The sequence below is a fragment of the Grampus griseus genome (genome assembly GCF_964374135.1).
Source record: "Grampus griseus genome assembly, chromosome: X".
Taxonomy (NCBI): Eukaryota; Metazoa; Chordata; class Mammalia; order Artiodactyla; family Delphinidae; genus Grampus; species Grampus griseus.
Window position 1 is genome coordinate 72,648,208 of NC_138999.1, and position 17,775 is coordinate 72,665,982.

General features: G+C 37.7%; 1 protein-coding gene and 1 pseudogene across 2 annotated transcripts in view; both read left to right on the plus strand.

The window, feature by feature from the left end:
- Window positions 1–17,775, plus strand: part of LOC309839338 (uncharacterized protein) — a 51,821-nt gene that overhangs the window by 26,772 nt on the left and 7,274 nt on the right. Inside the window, exons 4-5 of the mRNA XM_082681070.1 lie at window positions 10,439–10,521; window positions 11,080–11,218. Coding sequence (XP_082537196.1) covers window positions 10,439–10,521; window positions 11,080–11,218 — 222 coding nt within the window. The remainder of the gene's footprint in view (window positions 1–10,438; window positions 10,522–11,079; window positions 11,219–17,775) is intronic.
- LOC309839432 (V-type proton ATPase subunit B, brain isoform-like) lies at window positions 11,412–17,040 on the plus strand (annotated as a pseudogene). Its single transcript has 2 exons — window positions 11,412–11,422; window positions 15,677–17,040. The product of its transcript is annotated as a V-type proton ATPase subunit B, brain isoform-like (transcript).

Below are 17,775 nucleotides of genomic sequence, written 5' to 3' on the forward strand. Positions count from 1 at the left end.
TAATTACAAATTATTTTTACAAATAATAAGTTTTACAATAATGTAAAACAATTATATTCCAATAATGATGTTAAAAAATAAGTAAGATATTTGGCCATAACACACATGTGAAAATGCAAAATAAATATGCTTTAATGCAGTGGGTATATGGTGCTCTCTTTTTCATACTTTCCATAAAATAATTAAATTTAAAATTTCCAGGCTGGTGTGGGTTTGAAGATAGTTTTACATGTCTATGAGTTGGGTGACATGTGGGGAAGTGGAAAGATTTAAGGAGACGTTTGGGAAGAGGTGTGTGTGTGTGTGTGTGTGTGTGTGTGTGTGTGTGTGTGTGTGTGTGTCTTTTATTGTAAGAAGTAAAAATAGTTAAAATTATAAAACGGAATATCTAAATGAAAATAATTGTTAATATAAATTAGCCACAGCCTTTTCATGCAGAGATAGGTTTCTCAAACGTGTTTGTACATGCAAAATAGTATATTTCAAAATGGAGATATTATAAAATATTGGGAGGAAATATCTTCATTACTTTTCCACTTGGATTGCAAATTTCTTAATAAATAGGATGTGACAAAATTCTTGATATTCCTGTATGCTTATATGAGTGCTATGTACCACATGAATGCTCAATTAATTTTATTTAATGATGATGAAGAACAGATATTTAGTAAACAGTGCCACCTTTTACTTCTCACTTCTAACTCTCATACGTATTAAAGCAAAGCATTATTTATATCAATGTTTGCCAAATTGTTCACAATATTTTTGGATTTTTTATTTCAGTGTATAGAACAAATTGTTGATCATGCAGTTAATTAGCTCACCCAAGCAGCAATATAATTTAACCATTAGGCTTATCAAAATGACCATACCAAATTCTTTCAAGCTCCAGTGATTTTAGTCATATCGGCCAAACACAGAAACTGTGAAGCTTCATTTCTGTTAGCTTTGCTAAAATGTTCTTTCTTTGAAAGTTTCTATCTCTCGTTCTATGGGCATGATATCTCAGAAAACTTGCTGCTAAGGGGGTCTTTTTTGGAAGCAAACAAAATTTTGATGTGACATTTTGTTGTATCAAAAGGTCTTCATCCAGGTTCCAGCATTTCAACTTGCTGAATTCTGAATAAGTGTGGAACAGTTTTTGTTTTCCCCACAGTCCAAGGCTTAAATGTAATCACAGATTTCCTGATAGCTGCATAGCACCCAAAAAGGGAGCAACTTTGTGTAACTGTTGCTTCAAAATCTCAGATAAAAGTTCTCTATGAAATTAATGCTAATAACCACTTGAATCATACATGGAGCTTTCAGACGTCAGGCACAGCAAGATATCTGTAACATGAGACTATAAATGCTACTTGGCAAGATTTAATATTCAATTGTCATGTAGCGCTCTAATATGGATGTTGCACAGTTGGAGCCAGACAGCCGCTAACTATACAGCATGGTCAGAATAGTTAATAGCGGCATTCAATAAGTGAATGCTCACAGAAAGTAACCTCTTATCTCTTTTTTAATCATTTCCTTGCTGATTTATTCCCATACCAATCTATTACTAAACTGAAAAGTATGATTGTAAAACTCTTTTTTAGAAATGAAAAGACTTAAAAATATGAGCATTTATGTATTCATGCTTAAAAATGTTCTTTTACTGAATTACAAGTAAATATAATGTCCAGTTGTAGCCTTTACAGTTATTGCAGAATGGTCTTAATACAATTATTTTGAAACATATTTATTCTGAAATTATGGTTATAAAACAGCTACACTTGGCCAATAGTGTGCCTCTATTTGTCATCATGAGCTAAGGACAAAATAGTCTAGCCTGTAATATAGATACATAAAATTAGAAATAGCAGAAATAAAATTTAGAAATAACAAAAATAAAGGACTTTTTCTCTCACCAGGAAAATTCTATTCTAATAACCAATGTCCATATCCAATAGTGTCTGTCCTGTTTGAATAAGATAGAGTCATCTGATATAAAAATAAATTAATAATAGTAATAATACTAAAAACTCATGATTATCTACAGATGGTTAATCCACACCTGTTGGTGTCTAACCCAGCTGGATAAAGGTGATGGTCTTATTTTTCAAGGAGCTCAATCCAGTTTGTATTATTCTCCTAATAGGCATGATAATTGGGTTAAGGCTAATCACTAGGAAATGTGCTATAAGAGAACTATGAACATTAATGACAGGATATCTTAGGTAATACCCACTAAAAGATATACTAGATGTTAAAACAAATAACTCTGCTATTTAATAAAATTAATAATGAAATGGAACTTATTCAGTTAGCAGTTGTACTTTATTGTCTTATCACTAGACCCTGTCATTCGTTCAAAAGAGACACAAGTTCAAAATTCTACTATAAAATAATGAAGCCAGTTCTCATAAGCTAAAGAAAAAATCTGAAGTTAATGATTTTAGTGCTTTTCTATGTATGGGAAGATGCAAGAATCTAGGGTCACTGAAATTCTTCCTTAGATGTGCATCTTAACTATTGAGGGCCCCCGTATATCCAAAACACAGAATGCTTCCTGTTTTTCCATCCTGAATTCCCCTCAGGCCACACTGCAGTGCGCTGCAACTTAATCCTTGTAGAACTGGAAGGGCAGGCAACATTCTTTGTTTACCCTGTGTATTTATTTATTTATTTTTTATTTGCAATGTATATTTCTTTTATTGGGAGGTAAATAGTCACCTCATCTAATCTTTTTTTTAACATCTTTATTGGAGTATAATTGCTTTACAATGTGTTGTGTTATTTTCTGCTGTATAACAAAGTGAATCAGCTATTTGTACACATATATCCCCATATCCCCTCCCTTTTGCTCTCCCTTCCACCCGCCCTATCCCACCCCTCTAGGAGGTCACAAAGCACTGAGCTGATCACCCCGTGCGATGTAGCTGCTTCCCACAAGCTATCTATTTTACATTTGGTAGTGTATATATGTCAATGCTAGTTCTTGCAGAGGTATGGCATCATGCTTATTTTTTCATTAATTTTATTTATTTTTGACTGCGTTGGGTCTTCATTGCTGTGCGTGGGCTTTTTCTAGTTGCGGGGACTACTATTTGTTGCGGTGCACAGGCTTCTCATTGCGGTGGCTTCTCTTGTTGCAGAGCACAGACTCTAAGCGATCAGGCTTCAGTAGTTGTGGTGTGCAAGCTCAGTAGTTGTGGTGCACGGGCTTAGTTGCTCCATGGCATGTAGGATCTTCCCGGACCAAGGACTGAACCTGTGTCCCCTGCATTGGCAGGTGGATTCTTAACCACTATGCCACCAGGGAAGTCCCTGGCATTATAATACATTTAGCAAATTTCCATTATTGAAAAAAAGTTACATGAAGTCAGTGTTGTCCCTATAAAAAGGTAAGACATATGGTTGCTCTATTAGGTGTAGTGCTAATGGAGGAAACTGTGAGTAACATGAGTCATACTGTCTCAGGATTTAAATTACAACCGTTGTAAAATGTATACCTTTGGCAAATGCATTCACTCTTTCTGGTCTACAATACCTCAGGATACTGTTTTGTGGTACTAAATAGAACCCAAAGAGGTGACTGCATTTTAATGTAGCTTCCAACACACTCACATAAATGTGTGTTTGTGTGTATGTTTTTGTGTGCATGTATGTGTATGTGTTTCTTAGATCAAAAGTAAGAAAAATTTTACTCGAAACTTTAAAATACTTAATTTCATTAGACTTTGGTGCTTCTGGCTAGAGAGAATTTAAACACAGCCTAGGATGTTGCTAATTAACATGAATTTTTAAAGGAGATTAAGGCTCTATTATGCTAGTTTCAAGGCCCATTTTAAAGACTGTATCATGTGTTAATATAGACTTGATCTTTTTTAAGTTGTACTCTCAATAAGTTGTTTTAACTCTGTTTATACATACTTTATATATACTTATGGATGTGTTGTTTTTGTTTTGTTTTGTTTTGTTTGTCATGGGTGTGAAACTTTTCTCTGAGTTTCACAGGCCAGTCTAGCAAGTTAAAAACTCACTTCACAACTGATCCAAAAGAACTCTAGCAGGGTCTAGAGTCACTGTTTTTGGTGGACAAGACTATTATTTGAGGCAGAAGCAGGAAAAGAAAGAGTTCCTTTCTGATGGAGTAATCTTAGAGTGGGGTTTAAAGAGTACTTACCTCTTTCACTTTCTTCCATTTCTTTGACTCACTTTTTCCCTAGATAGGTGACCACTATTCACCAGATCTTAAATTCCCAATGCTTAATTATCTTTAGTCCTGACCAAGAGGTGAGACAAGAGGAAATGTGGATATACTAAATCTCTAAACAGAAAATTAATCAAATTTCCTTTCAGAATAATTTTTCTTCTACCAACTTTTGATTAAAGCTGCTAATGGAAACCAAATTGATAAGTTTGAGTATCAAATTTTATTTTATCATTCTTATTCACCTTAGGAGGGCACAAAGGTACCAACAGGCAGGCAGTAAGAAGGATAGAGAAGTAAAATATCCTAGATAATCAGTACACTAGTTCTGATTGAGAGCCCACTATGCCTTATTATTGTGCAGATTATTCCTCATCTGTGCTTGATGCTCTTTCAAGATAGGTATATTATGAGGCCATTAAAGTAGAAGGTCACAGCAAAGGTATTGCAGACTCCAAACAAGAAGGAACCAATGTTTCACTTTGGTTCTTAACATAAAAATGCACTCAGTTGTGTTCATTAGATATCATTATTCATTTATCCATTGAACAAAAAATTTACCAAATGCCTACTATGTTCTTGGAACTGTTCTATACTCTGAGGATACAGTGGTATTTGAGATTAAGTCTTGTCCTCATTGATCTTACATTAGAGAAGGGAGAGGAGGCAGACAATAAACAAATAAGCAAGTAAATAAATAAGATAATTTCAGATTGTGATAAATTCTATAAGTACAATAAACAGTGATATAATAGTGACTTGGAGTGGGGAAACGTTAGATGAGAAAGTTAGAGATGACTTTTTGAAAATGTGATATTTAAATTGAGCCTGAAAGTTGTAAAAAACACTTCCATACAAAAAGTCAGGGAAAGAACTTTCTAAGCAGAAAGAATACAAAAACCCTAAGGGAAAAAACAGGCTTGATGTGCTCAAAAAAAGAAATTCAACATGACTGAATTGCTGGTGAGGTCAGCAGATTATACTGGGTTTTGTAGGATATGGTAAGGTATGTAGGATTTGATTTTGTTATTAGTTCAGTGGAAAGTCACACTGGAGGACTTTCTCCATGGGAATGATTCTGAATGCTGAAAACTTACTGACAGAGTGTATATGAAGCATGAGGAAAAGAGAGGAACAAAGGATGACTTCAAGGATTTTGATTTGAGCAACCGGATGTATGAGGAATACTGGAGGAAAAGCAGAGTGTTTTTAGATGGAAGAGGGGTCAAATTTTTTGGTATTTTCATGGTTAGTTGGGTATGTCTATTAGACTTCCAAGTGGAGGCCTTGAGTTGGCAGTTGGATATATGAATTTAGATCTCAGGGACAAGTACAAACTGGAGATATAAATTTGATAGTCATCAGGATATGAGTGCTAATTAAAGTCATGTTACTGGACTTATAGACAGAGTATAAATATAGAGGAAAAGAGAAGTTGGTAACAAGCCCTCAGGTGTTCCAACATTTAGAGATCATGTAGCAAAGGAGAAGCTGGGCCAGAAAAAGGATCTGGGATAGATCATATAGAGCAATAGGAGAAAAACTAGGAGAGTGTAGTCTCAAGGAAGCAAAGAGAGAAAAGAAAGTATTTCAAGAATTAGGGAATGATCCACTATATTAAATGATACTGAGAGATAAAGTCAGGTGAAGACTGAGAAATAATATTAGATTTGGTAAAATGAGATGGCTGGCAACCTTCACAAGAGCTGTTTCAGCAGAGTGGTGGGGACAGAAGCAAGACTGACACGGACTAAAAAGTGAAAGAGAGGTGAGGAAATGGTTACAATGAGGGTGACAACATTTTTTTGTGATGTTTTAACGTAAGAAGCAGAAAAATGAGGCAGCAGCTGCGAAATTATGTGGAGTTAAGAGAGTTTTGTGTAATGCAAATCTATATATTAATAGGAATGATCCAGTTGAGAGGGAAAAATGTGACACTATGGGATAGAATGCTAATAATTGCATGAAGAAAAGCCATGGGAGGGCAAAAAGAGGGATCCTGAGAACATTTGGAAGAGTTGGTCTTTGATACAAGAAGAGACATTTTATCCATAATAGAGTGTGTGGATACAGATTCAGGTCGGTTGGTAAATTTGCTGGTTGGAAAATGAAATAGTTCTCTTCTGACTGTTCCTACTTTCTTAGTGAAATAAGATGTGAGGTCATTAACTGGGAATAAAGAACATAGAGGAGAAGTTGAAGATTTGTGGAGAGATGGAATGGTGAAATAGTTGTCTCAGAGAATAGGAAAATAAATTAGGAAATTGTAGGATTGCTAGACAGTGCTGTTTGGCCTTTTGGAGATTTTTAATCATACATTTTAAAATATGAAATTCATCTGAGAAACTAAAATCCAGCCCTCCATTGGCGCAGTCTACTCCTGGTTCCAGGTATTGATGCCCTAGAAAGAGCCTTGATCTGTAACAATTAGAAAAACTTCACTGGCATTGGAGAAGAGAATGAATAGGACAAGTAATTTGCCTCTGACTCTCAATACATGGGGCACCTAGTCAGGCTGTCCCAGATAGATTAGAATGACCTGTGTGTCTTCCTACATACAAATTTTGCTCTTTGGAATGTCATCACAGAGTTCCAGAGACTTCTCTTGATTTCTTTAATTTTCCCAACCCTCACATGATGTTTTGCTCTTTGATCATAGATTTAAATCAGAATCTGCTGACTTTTCTACACTTATCATATGCTAATTTTTCCCTCCACATGGCTTTTTCATTCTCCTTTGAAATTGTCAAGGTGGACCATGGCTTAATGCTTTACTGAACACATCTGTCTCACACACTCACAGGGTCAACCTACTTGTGGGTGCTGAACAATGGAATTAATGATGGTGCCTATGTAATACCAAATAGGGTATTTCAAGGTTTTCTGAAGTAAGATATAGAAGAGAAATTTCTTTTGATGGAGAAAGTGGAAGCCGTATTGACTGTATTTCTGAAAAACAGGTGGAGGCTCAGCTTTTGGGTACAACAGCAGTGATTTCAATGTAGGGTGATCAGGATAGCCCCACTTTCTGTTGGTTGTTCCAATGTAAACATGAACAGTTACCCCTGTCACTTTCATAAGTGTTCTGGTTTGGGCAATAAATTATATAGTCATTCTACTTCAAGAGGCTTATACAGTCATTGATTGTGGAGAAAAATGTCTTCATAGCTAGCTGCTACTCTTTCTGAACCCCTATGGGCTCATAAGAGTAGGATGTCACTATCAAACTATTAGAGGAAAACATAGACAGAACACTCTACGACGTAAATCACAGCACGATCCTTTTTGACCCACCTCCTAGAGAAATGGAAATAAAAACAAAAATAAACAAATGGGACCTAAAGAAACTTCAAAGCTTTTGCACAGTAAAGGAAACCATAAACAAGACCAAAAGACAACCCTCAGAATGGGAGAAAATATTTGCAAATGAAGCAACTGACAAAGGATTAATCTCCAAAGTTTACAAGCAGCTCATGCAGCTCAATATCAAGAAAACAAACAACCTAATCCAAAAATGGGCAGAAGACCTAAATAGACATTTCTCCAAAGAAGATATACAGATTGCCAACAAACACATGAAAGAATGCTCAACATCATTAATCATTAGAGAAATGCAAATCAAAACTACAATGAGATATCATCTCACACCAGTCAGAATGGCCATCATCAAAAAATCTACAAACAATAAATGCTGGAGAGGGTGTGGAGAAAAGGGAACCATCTTGCACTGTTGGTGGGAATGTAAATTGATACAGCCACTATGGAGAACAGTATGGAGGTTCCTTAAAACACTAAAAATAGAACTCCCATATGACCCAGCAATCCCACTACTGGGCATATACCCTGAGAAAACCATAATTCAAAAGGAGTCATGTACAAAAATGTTAATTACAGCTCTATTTACAATAGCCAGGACTTGGAAGCAACCTAAGTGTCCATCAACAGATGAATGGATAAAGAAGATGTGGCACATATATACAATGGAATATTACTCAGCCATAAAAAGAAACGAAATTGAGTTATTTGTAGTGAGATGGGTGGACCTAGAGTCTGTCATACAGAGTGAAGTAAATCAGAAAGAGAAAAACAAATACTGTATGCTAACACATATATGGAATCTAAGAAAAAAAAAGTTCATGAAGAACTGAGGGGCAAGACAGGAATAAAGACACAGACCTACTAGAGAATGGACTTGAGGATATGGGGAGGGGGAAGGGTAAGCTGTGACAAAGTGAGAAAGTGGCATGGACATATATACACTACCAAACATAAAATAGATAGCTAGTGGGAAGCAGCCGCATAGCACAGGGAGATCAACTCTGTGCTTTGTGACCACCTAGAGGGGTGGGATAGGGAGGGTGGGAGGGAGGGAGGTGCAAGAGGGAAGAGATATGGGGACATATGTATATGTATAACTGATTCACTTTGTTATGAAACAGAAAATAACACACCATTGTAAAGCAATTACACTTCAATAAAGATGTTAAAAAAAAAGAGTGGGGTGTCACACTATGATCACATGACCATCACCACCACCCCTAGGACCTGATCTCAAGAAATAAATAAATAAATAAGTCACCATGTCAATCTGACCCTGCCTTCTATTCTATAAGTTTATACTCCTTAGGTTCTGCCTGAAACACTTTTCTACATCTATCTAGCTGTATCAAGGCCCAGGTCTGGCTTAATGAGTTTAAATTAGGCCCAAAATGGACAAGTGGGAAGTATGCAGCATCCCTCTATATAGTAGCCGAGACTCACCTACTACTTCCTATGGGATCCTTCTCCCCAAATATATCCATACTGCTTCAGCTAGAAAATCTGGTCTCTGGTCCGCAAATCCAAATTTTAGATAGCTCTCTTTTCATTGCATCAGATATGCTATTCTCTCTTGCCTGCTGGAGAAAAAGGCCTGGACCAATGAAATTAAGTCCATGGAAGGAAAGGTAGCCCCTTTAAGAACTGATGTACAGAATGCTCAGGAACCCGTGATTCTGTCTACTATGACATCAGGGAGCCAAGAAAAGAGGGACTGGCTATAGACACAAGTGAAGCTTTCTTGTCAAGCTTCACTGAAATCACACTTTCAAGAGTCATGGTTTTCTTTTTTAGTTTTGTGGGTTTTTAAAATTTTATTTTAAAGAAGATTGCCAAAACAAAGCAGAAAAGGAAAGCCCAAAGACAAATATTTAAACAATAGAGGAAAAATATTGGGTCTGTCTCATTCTTCCTGTTTGTATCAGTTTTTTTTTCCCCAGATGATACTTAACCTTTATCTCATCTCCAACATTATTATCAATCCAAGGTTCCTCACCACCCCCTCCTCCAGGGGTGGTTGTGGATGGACATGAGCTTAAACTTAAGGATGAGTCATGGTATATATTTCACATCCAATTTAATCTTATTTTAATCAGAAAGGTCAATGGATTATTTTATAATCTGCATCAAATTCCCCCATGTCAAAATATCTCTATCAAAGTACCTATATAAAAATATTCTTGATTTCAATATGGCTCCATCAAAATGGCTATGTCACAATGTTATGTACCCACACATAACCAGTATGGCTGTAAGAATAGGCTCTGTGTAGATCTGGTCTGGATCCACTTATATGCCTCATGTCTGTGTTAAAATGCCAATTTCTTATTTCAAAGTCCGTATTGCTACAATTTACTCTTTGCTTATGTACTTAAAGTATGGTCTTTAAGAACCAACTCTTTATCAATTGATTTGTATTTGTTTCCCTCCAAAACTCTGCTGTATGCTGTAACTGTTTAATGTTGTAGCTCTCTATATTCAGCTTCAGTATTCTCTAAGTTACTTTTTGTCAACTCTGTTTTGTCTGGGGATTAGCGTTTTTCACACTATGACAATAGGAAGGGGGATTTATATTTAATTCTTTTGACTGGAAGCTTCACGTATTGCTTAGAGTACCAGCTGAAATGAATCTTCCATTTGTATTTCCCCTTCAGTAAGCCATTCCACATCATAGAGAGAAAGATAGATAAATATAAACAGATAATAGATAGAAATAGACAAAGACCTGCTAAATTACCACTATAATATGTAAACATTTGCCTTTTAATAATACCTTTGCTTATTTGTCATTTTTTAGGAGCAGGCCTGGAGGTATCTTGACATTTAGATATTTAGCATGTGGTATCAATATGAGCCATTGTATTTCAAATTTCCTTAAAATCATGGCTAAACCTTTCCTCTCTCCCTTAAACAAAAAACAAAATCTACCTGCAGAATCCCTGGAGTTCATCCCTTCAGAGCATCCTTCCTAGAAGTCCTGTATCTCCACCACAACAGTTCTCTGGAAGAAATTACAAGTAAGCAATCCCTTAAAAGGAAATTTAAAGCTTGTAAATACTGAAAAAGAAAGAAAGCAGGATATTATTTGGAAAGAATTTTAGCAGAAAGTTTTATGTATTTATTTTTCAGTAGGAGGTGGGGTTGCAGAGAAGGAGAGGCATAGTCAGAGATAACAGTGTTTCTAACTATGAATATATACATAATTGTGTTTATGCCAGAAGATAACACATTTCCTGAGGAAAAAAGCACTGACCTAGATTAATCTGTAAGATTTTTAAAATTATATTTCCTTCACTTATCTAAGTATCATAGTAATTTCTCAGACATTCTTAGACCATAGGAAATATTCCCTAACAAAAACCCTAGTTTTAGTGAGGAATAGAATAAAAGCAGAATCATTTCTTTGTTTTATGTAGATGCCATTATTTTAGTATATCTGCTATATCGATCTAATGTGCCTTCTGGATGGTTTCATTTATTTGCTTCCTAGAGAATATAGTGATAAGAATCTATGTGTGTTTGATATTTTTAAAATATCCTGAGATATTTCATGTTTGTTTTTTCATTTAAAATAGCATTATGACTCATGAGCCCAAAGAGGACAATCCTTACATCCATCCATCTTTTATTTGGAATGGCTCTCTGGGAACAGCTAGACCTGAAGCAAATTATGGGGACAAGTATTCTTCAGCCATGCATATGAAGCCACTTTTCGTATGTATCATGCATTTCCATTTCTATATATAGTTATCATCACTGTAGTTCTAGTAAAGGTAATATAATGAATACTAAGACTTTGCTATAGCAAAATGATATGACAGAATCATTTGAGATAAAGATATGGAAAGTTTAGCTTATAAGACTCACTATCACTACTATTTCACTTTGTTAAATGGGATTAGGAAATATGAGTCAAAGGTATAGTATATATAATACTTCATATGTATAAATATATTATGTATGTAACTTAAATTTGCAATCTTTAGAAAGGAGATTTGAGATCAAAGGAAGACTGGTTAAATTCTGTGAGACTGGTCTTATGATAATCATTAAATTATCATAATTTAACAAGGCAACTGCTATTTTGTGTTTTAGTGTACTTAATACATTAAATAGTGCATTGCTCAAGCTAATGCTGAATACTGGCTAATTGCTGATCTCTAATTACAAGACATATTAACAATTATCATGAAGTACAAACTGTGTTTCTCTGTATAAGTGTTTAAAACCAGAAATCAGAAAAAAAAGTGAAATAGATCATCACCCGAAAGTTATCTTTATGAATGTTCTTGACAAATGCAATGAATTATAGAAAAATGAAAATAATTCACCAAAAATGAATACCTTATGTTTGTTGACATATTGAATTTTTGTGTTTTTTGGGGGGAAGGGTCATTTTTAGTTGAGTGACCACTGACAAAATAACCTTCCCCAAAAAAACCACAGTGGAGAGAGTGATATCACCAAGATGGCAACATATGTCGTTCCTGACTTCACTCCCCCTCAGAAGAAGAACTAATATCTATTCAAGTACGTGGCACTCCTGAAAGAATTCTAGAAATAAGGGTGAGACTAAAGCACCCCCTGCACCACAGAGAGCAAAAGATACTGCTTCGGAAGGATAAGAGAAGCTGCTACACAATGACTGCATTGTCCCTCCCATTGCCAGTGTAGCAACACACAGAGAAGTCTTCCCTGAGTCTCTGGTTCCTCCAGTGGGAAAGGAGAGGCGAGGGGGACAACAAACCTCCTAAGTTTCTTGGAGCCCCTACTCATGTGGGAGCCCCTATTCTGGTCTCGCTACATGGAGACTGCAGGGAAATCTGCAGGGCTCAACCACTGGGAATCTGACTGTTATGGAGAAGAGAGAAGGGGCTTGCAACAAAGATCTTGGCAGACCAAGTTCATACCTGCAGTGCCCAAGTAGTAATCCTAATTAATGGCTTTGCCCATATGCAGAACCAAGTCAGTGGTGCACTTTGGCTAGGGAACCCATTAGGATGCAGATCTGACTGATTTGGGTACTCAAATGAGGAGTTTTTCTGGCCGTAGAGCCTGGACCAAGGAGTCTGAGGCAAGGAGCTGAGTCATAGATCCATCCACTAGGAAGAGTGTCTCCCAGCCCCATCTGATGAGTAGCTAGTGAGAGCACCGGGAAGTTGTGTAGCCTAGCAACACTCCAGCTGAGAGACATGCAGAGCTGATTGCCCCCAGAGTAAAGCCAATACTGGGCATGGAGGGTTCTCTTGCTAAGCCCAGGCAGGGGGATTAACTCATAGCCAAGGCTGAGGGTAGCTCCCAACCCCTCGAGACTAGAAAGCCTGCTTGGAGAAAAATGGGAGTTGCCTGGAGTGACCCTTCACTGTCCCACTCAAGCAAGTGACCTGAAACATAGCCCCACCCATTGTGGCTCCAGAGCTCCATCTGACCACAAGAGCTGGCAAGAACCCCTAGAAGCTGTGTAACCAGCAATGCTTGAGCCAAGATGCGGGCCTGCCCAGGCAAGGGAACTGAGACATATCCCCACTCACTGTGGACAGTATCTCTCACCCCATCTGATCAGAAAGGCTGGCAAAAAAACTGGAAGCTGTGTAGCCTAGCAGCACTCAAGGCAAGAGGCAGGCAGGCAGAGCTGATAGTTTGCAGAGCAAAGCCAATGAACCTGTTCGGCCAGAGAACTTGGAGTGCAGGTTGGCTTTAGTTAAGACAACAAAGAGCTTTACTGGCTTTATGTTGCTTCTCTCACTGCACCCAGGCAGGAAAATTAATTCATAGCCCTGCTCATTGCTGAATACAGCCTCTAGCCTGCCTAACCAGGGAACCTAATCAGAGCACACAGGAAGCTGCATAGCCCATCCAACAGCCCAGACTAGAGTGGCACTTGAACAGAGAGCACAAGCCATGTCTTTCCCCATTTGCAGAAAAAAACTGGTGGTCTCACCTGATCAGGGAATTCAGTGCACACAGTTGCCTGATCTGGGTTCCCAAACAATAAGCCCATACAGGTCCTTGCTACCCTACCAGGGAGTGAAGCTAATTCATAGTCCCATCTACTACTGAATATAGTACCCAGTCCCAACCATCTAGTAAGCCTGACCAGAGAATCCAGGAAAGTACAGCACCATCTAACAGCCTTACTTGGGTAGGGAACCAAGCCAGCAGTCCTATCCAACTGTTCTCAGCCAGTGGCACACCATCCCATCCCCAACCTCAGAGCTTGAACAGTTGCCTCCCTCCACCCCCAGCATAACAGTAGGCCCCACTTGCCTAAGTATATTACCAACAAATATGCCTAGAGATCCAAACTGAGCTGACTGGTGAAGATCCGTCTCTGCCAAGGCAAACCTGTAAAGTCTGTATGAGGACCCCAATTACTCAAATGTGCAGATACCAATGTAAGGAATCAAGGATAATGAAAAACCAAGAAAATATGACACCAACAAAGGAAACTAATAAAGCTCCAAGAACTGACGCTAACAAAATGGAGATCTATGAACTGTCAGACAAATAATTCAGAATAATTCTCTTAAGGAAATCTAGCAAAATACAAGAACACACAAAAAAAACTAAATGAAATTAGGAAAACTGCTTTCATGGATGGAGGTCAGGCCCGCAGCCAGAGGGAGGTGTTGTTCAGTGGAGAGGCTGCTCTGCAGGAGGACACCTAGATATCAGAGAAGGCCAGAGCTGAAAAGTACCCTGCAGGTCATCTAGTCTAACCCTCTCATTTTACAGTGAGAAGCCTAAGGTTATGGGAGGGACAGGGCTTGCCAGGATTTAGACACCTGATTATTGGCAGAGCAGGAAAATTCCAGGTTTCTTAAGTCTTGTTTGACCTTTTTCTACCATTAACTTTTTTCAGCTCAAGGCTCTCTTTGGGGAAGACAAGCAGCTTTGCCCATATTATATAGCATATATCCAAAGCATATGCACTGATATGTTTAAGTGTTGTGATTGTAAAAAGACCTTAATAAACCAGGCTTAAGTGGACTGCTCAGCAGTTCTGAAAGAAATGGTTCTTGATTACTAAACAATACAATTGTGTAGCATCAGACCTCTTCATAGCTTCCTTAGGAACTGGGGATGAGCCCTGGAAGTAGACTCTTTAAAACTTAGGAAAGCACCTGTTGTTTCCCCAGGTTGTAAGACTATGTTTGCACTGGTTAATTGCCAGAGTGCCTGTTTGTGGCTCATTGGTTAAAAAGAATTTCAGATGAAGGATATCAGTCTGGGCGCTCTCCTGCCTGACTAATCCTGTCCTGATCAGTCACTGGGTCATGTGACAGCACTGCAGTGTAAGGAAGAAGGAAAAGACTTGATTCTATGGTTTGAGGAGATGTGCTTTTACAAAATTTTTTTTTATTGAAATATAGTTGATTTAGAATATTGTGTTAGTTTCAGGTGTACAGCAAAGTGATTCAGTATATATGCTCTTTTTAAGACTCTTTTCCCTTATAGGTTATTACAAGATATTGAGTATAGTTCCCTGTGCTATACACTAGGTCCCTGTTGGTGATCTATTTTATAAACAGTAGTGTGTATATTTTAATCCCAAACTCCTAATTTATCCCTCCTCTCCCAGATGTGCTTTTTATAATGGGAATTATTTGCATTAGAGAATGCCTTTGGGGAGTTTATGTGAGCTGAAGTAGATGTGTCAAGTAACTGACACATGTTGCATTCTTATGACAATAAATTTATACCTAACAATTATAAATACTCTTTTATGAATTTCATTTATATGTTTTGCCCCTAGGAGGGGCAGCTTCTAGGAAAAGATTATAAGGGGCAGCTGTCATTTTTCCATATAATTATTCACTCAATCTCAATTCAGAGAGTATCAACTGAAACAATAACATAGTTTAAAGAGTACTCCATGACTAAGGTTGTAAACCCTTAAGGGAGATGACTATGATTTCTCAACATTCTGTGTGTGCTTAGCCAGTGACCGAAGAACTTCTCCAGTGGCTACACTCCATTGGAGAAAGGTTGTTTTTCAGTAATGATACAGAGTGTCCCAGACCACAAAAAAATGAACAGTTCAGTTTTAGAATTTGAGCAGCAGCATAGAGTTAAAGAACAAGTGATGAGCCAGACAGTTGATTTTAGAAAGTCTTTGAAAAACAATGTTTGCATGCTTTTAAAATGAGAACAATGAAGAAATTGTTTTAGGGCATACAAGACAGTATCAGGAGTCAATGGTCCACTAGTGATCTTAGTTCATGTTAAGTTTCCCAGATACGCTGAGATTGTGCACTTGACATTACCTGATGGCATGAAGCGGAGTGGGCAAGTTCTAGAAGTCAGTGGTTCCAAAGCAGTCGTTCAGGTATTTGAAGGGACTTCAGGTATAGATGTCAAGAAAATGTCCTGTGAGTTTACTGAGGATATTCTCCAAACACCAGTGTCTAAGGAGGTGCTTGGTGGGGTATTCAATGGATTAGAAAAAACAATCAACAGAGGTCCTGTTGTACTGGCTGAAGAGTTCATTGACATCATGGGCCAGGCAATCAATCCTCAGTGTCGAAGCTATTCAGAGGAGATGATTCAGACTGGTATTTTGCCCATAGATGGCATGAAAATTCCTGTCTTCTCTGAAGATGGCTTACCACACAATTAGATTGCAGCTCTAATCTATTGCCAGCCTGGTATGGTAAAAAAAATCCAAAGATGTAGTGGACTACAATGAGGAAAATTTTGTGATTGTGTTTGCTGCTATGGGTGTAAACATGGAAACTGCCCGGTTCTTCAAATCTGACTTTGAAGAAAACGGCTCAAGGGGCAATGCCTGCCTCTTTTTTAACTTGGCTAAAGACCCAGCTATTGAGCAAATTATCACTCCTCACTTGGCTCTAACCACAGCTGAGTAGTGAAGATCAGTGTGAAAAACATGTATTGGTTACCCTAACAGACATGAGTTCTTATGCTGAAGCACTTTGAGAGGTTTCAGCAGCCCAGGAAGGAGGTTCCTGGTCAACGAGGCTTCCAAAATTATATGTATACAGATTTACCCACAATACATTAATGTGCTGGTCGAGTGGAAGGTAGAAATGACTCTATTACTCAAATTCCTATTCTCACCATGCGTAACAATGATATCACTCACTGAATCCCTGACTTGACTGGATATATTACAGAGTGGCAGATCTACACACGGACAGATTTCCCCACCTATTAATGTGCTGCCCTCATTATCACAGTTAATGAAGTCTACTATTGAAGAAGGTATAACCAGAAAGGATCATGCCAATGTATCTAACCAGTTGTATGCATGCTATGCTATTGGTAAGGATGCACAAGCCATGAAAGCTGTAGTTGGAGACAAAGCCCTTACCTCAGATGATCTTCTTTACTTGGAATTTCTGCAGAAGTTTGAGAAGAACTTTATTGCTCAGAGTCCTTGTGAAAATCACCCTGTCTATGAGACTTTGAACATTGGCTGGCAGCTGCTTCAAACATTCTCCAAAGAAATGCTGAAGAGAATCCCTCAGAGCACCCTGAGCAAATTATACCCTCAAGACTCTGCAAAGCATTAACTGCTACTTCATCACTGGCTTGATGCTTTTGTGAAATACTGGTTCTATTTTCTTTATTCCTTTTGCACTCCCCCATCCCTACCTTTGTGTTGGAGTTTACTGTGTTACCCTGTAATTAAAAACAAGGAATAGATAACAAAAAACTGAAATTACAAAAACAGTACATGAACAAAATGACAAGTTCAGCAAAGAAATAGAAACCATCAGAACAACCCAACCAGAAATCCTAGAGTTGGAAAATATGAAAACTGAACTGAAGAATCCAATAGGGTTTCAAAAGCAGACTCGACCATGCAGAAGAAACAATCAGCAACCTGGAAGACTGGACATTTAAAATTATCCAGTCAGAGAAGCAAAGGAAAGAAGAATGCAAAAGAGTGAAGAAAGACTATGGGACTTATGGGACACAATGAAAAGAAACAATATTTGCATGATTGGAATTCCAGAAGGAGAAAAGAAAGAGAAAAGAAAGAGAAAGAGACAGAAAGTATATTTATAGCAATAATGGCTGAAAACTTCCTGAACCTGGGGAGAGAAATTGACATCCAGATCCATGAGGCCCAAAGGACCCCAAATAGGTTGAACCCAAATAGGGCTACACTGAGACATTATTTAAATTGTCAAAAGTCAAAGGCAATGAAGAATTTTAAAAGCAGCAAGACTAAAGAGAGAAGTTACATAAAAGGGAACCCCCATGAGATTATCAGCAGATTTCTCAAAAGAAACTTTTCAGGC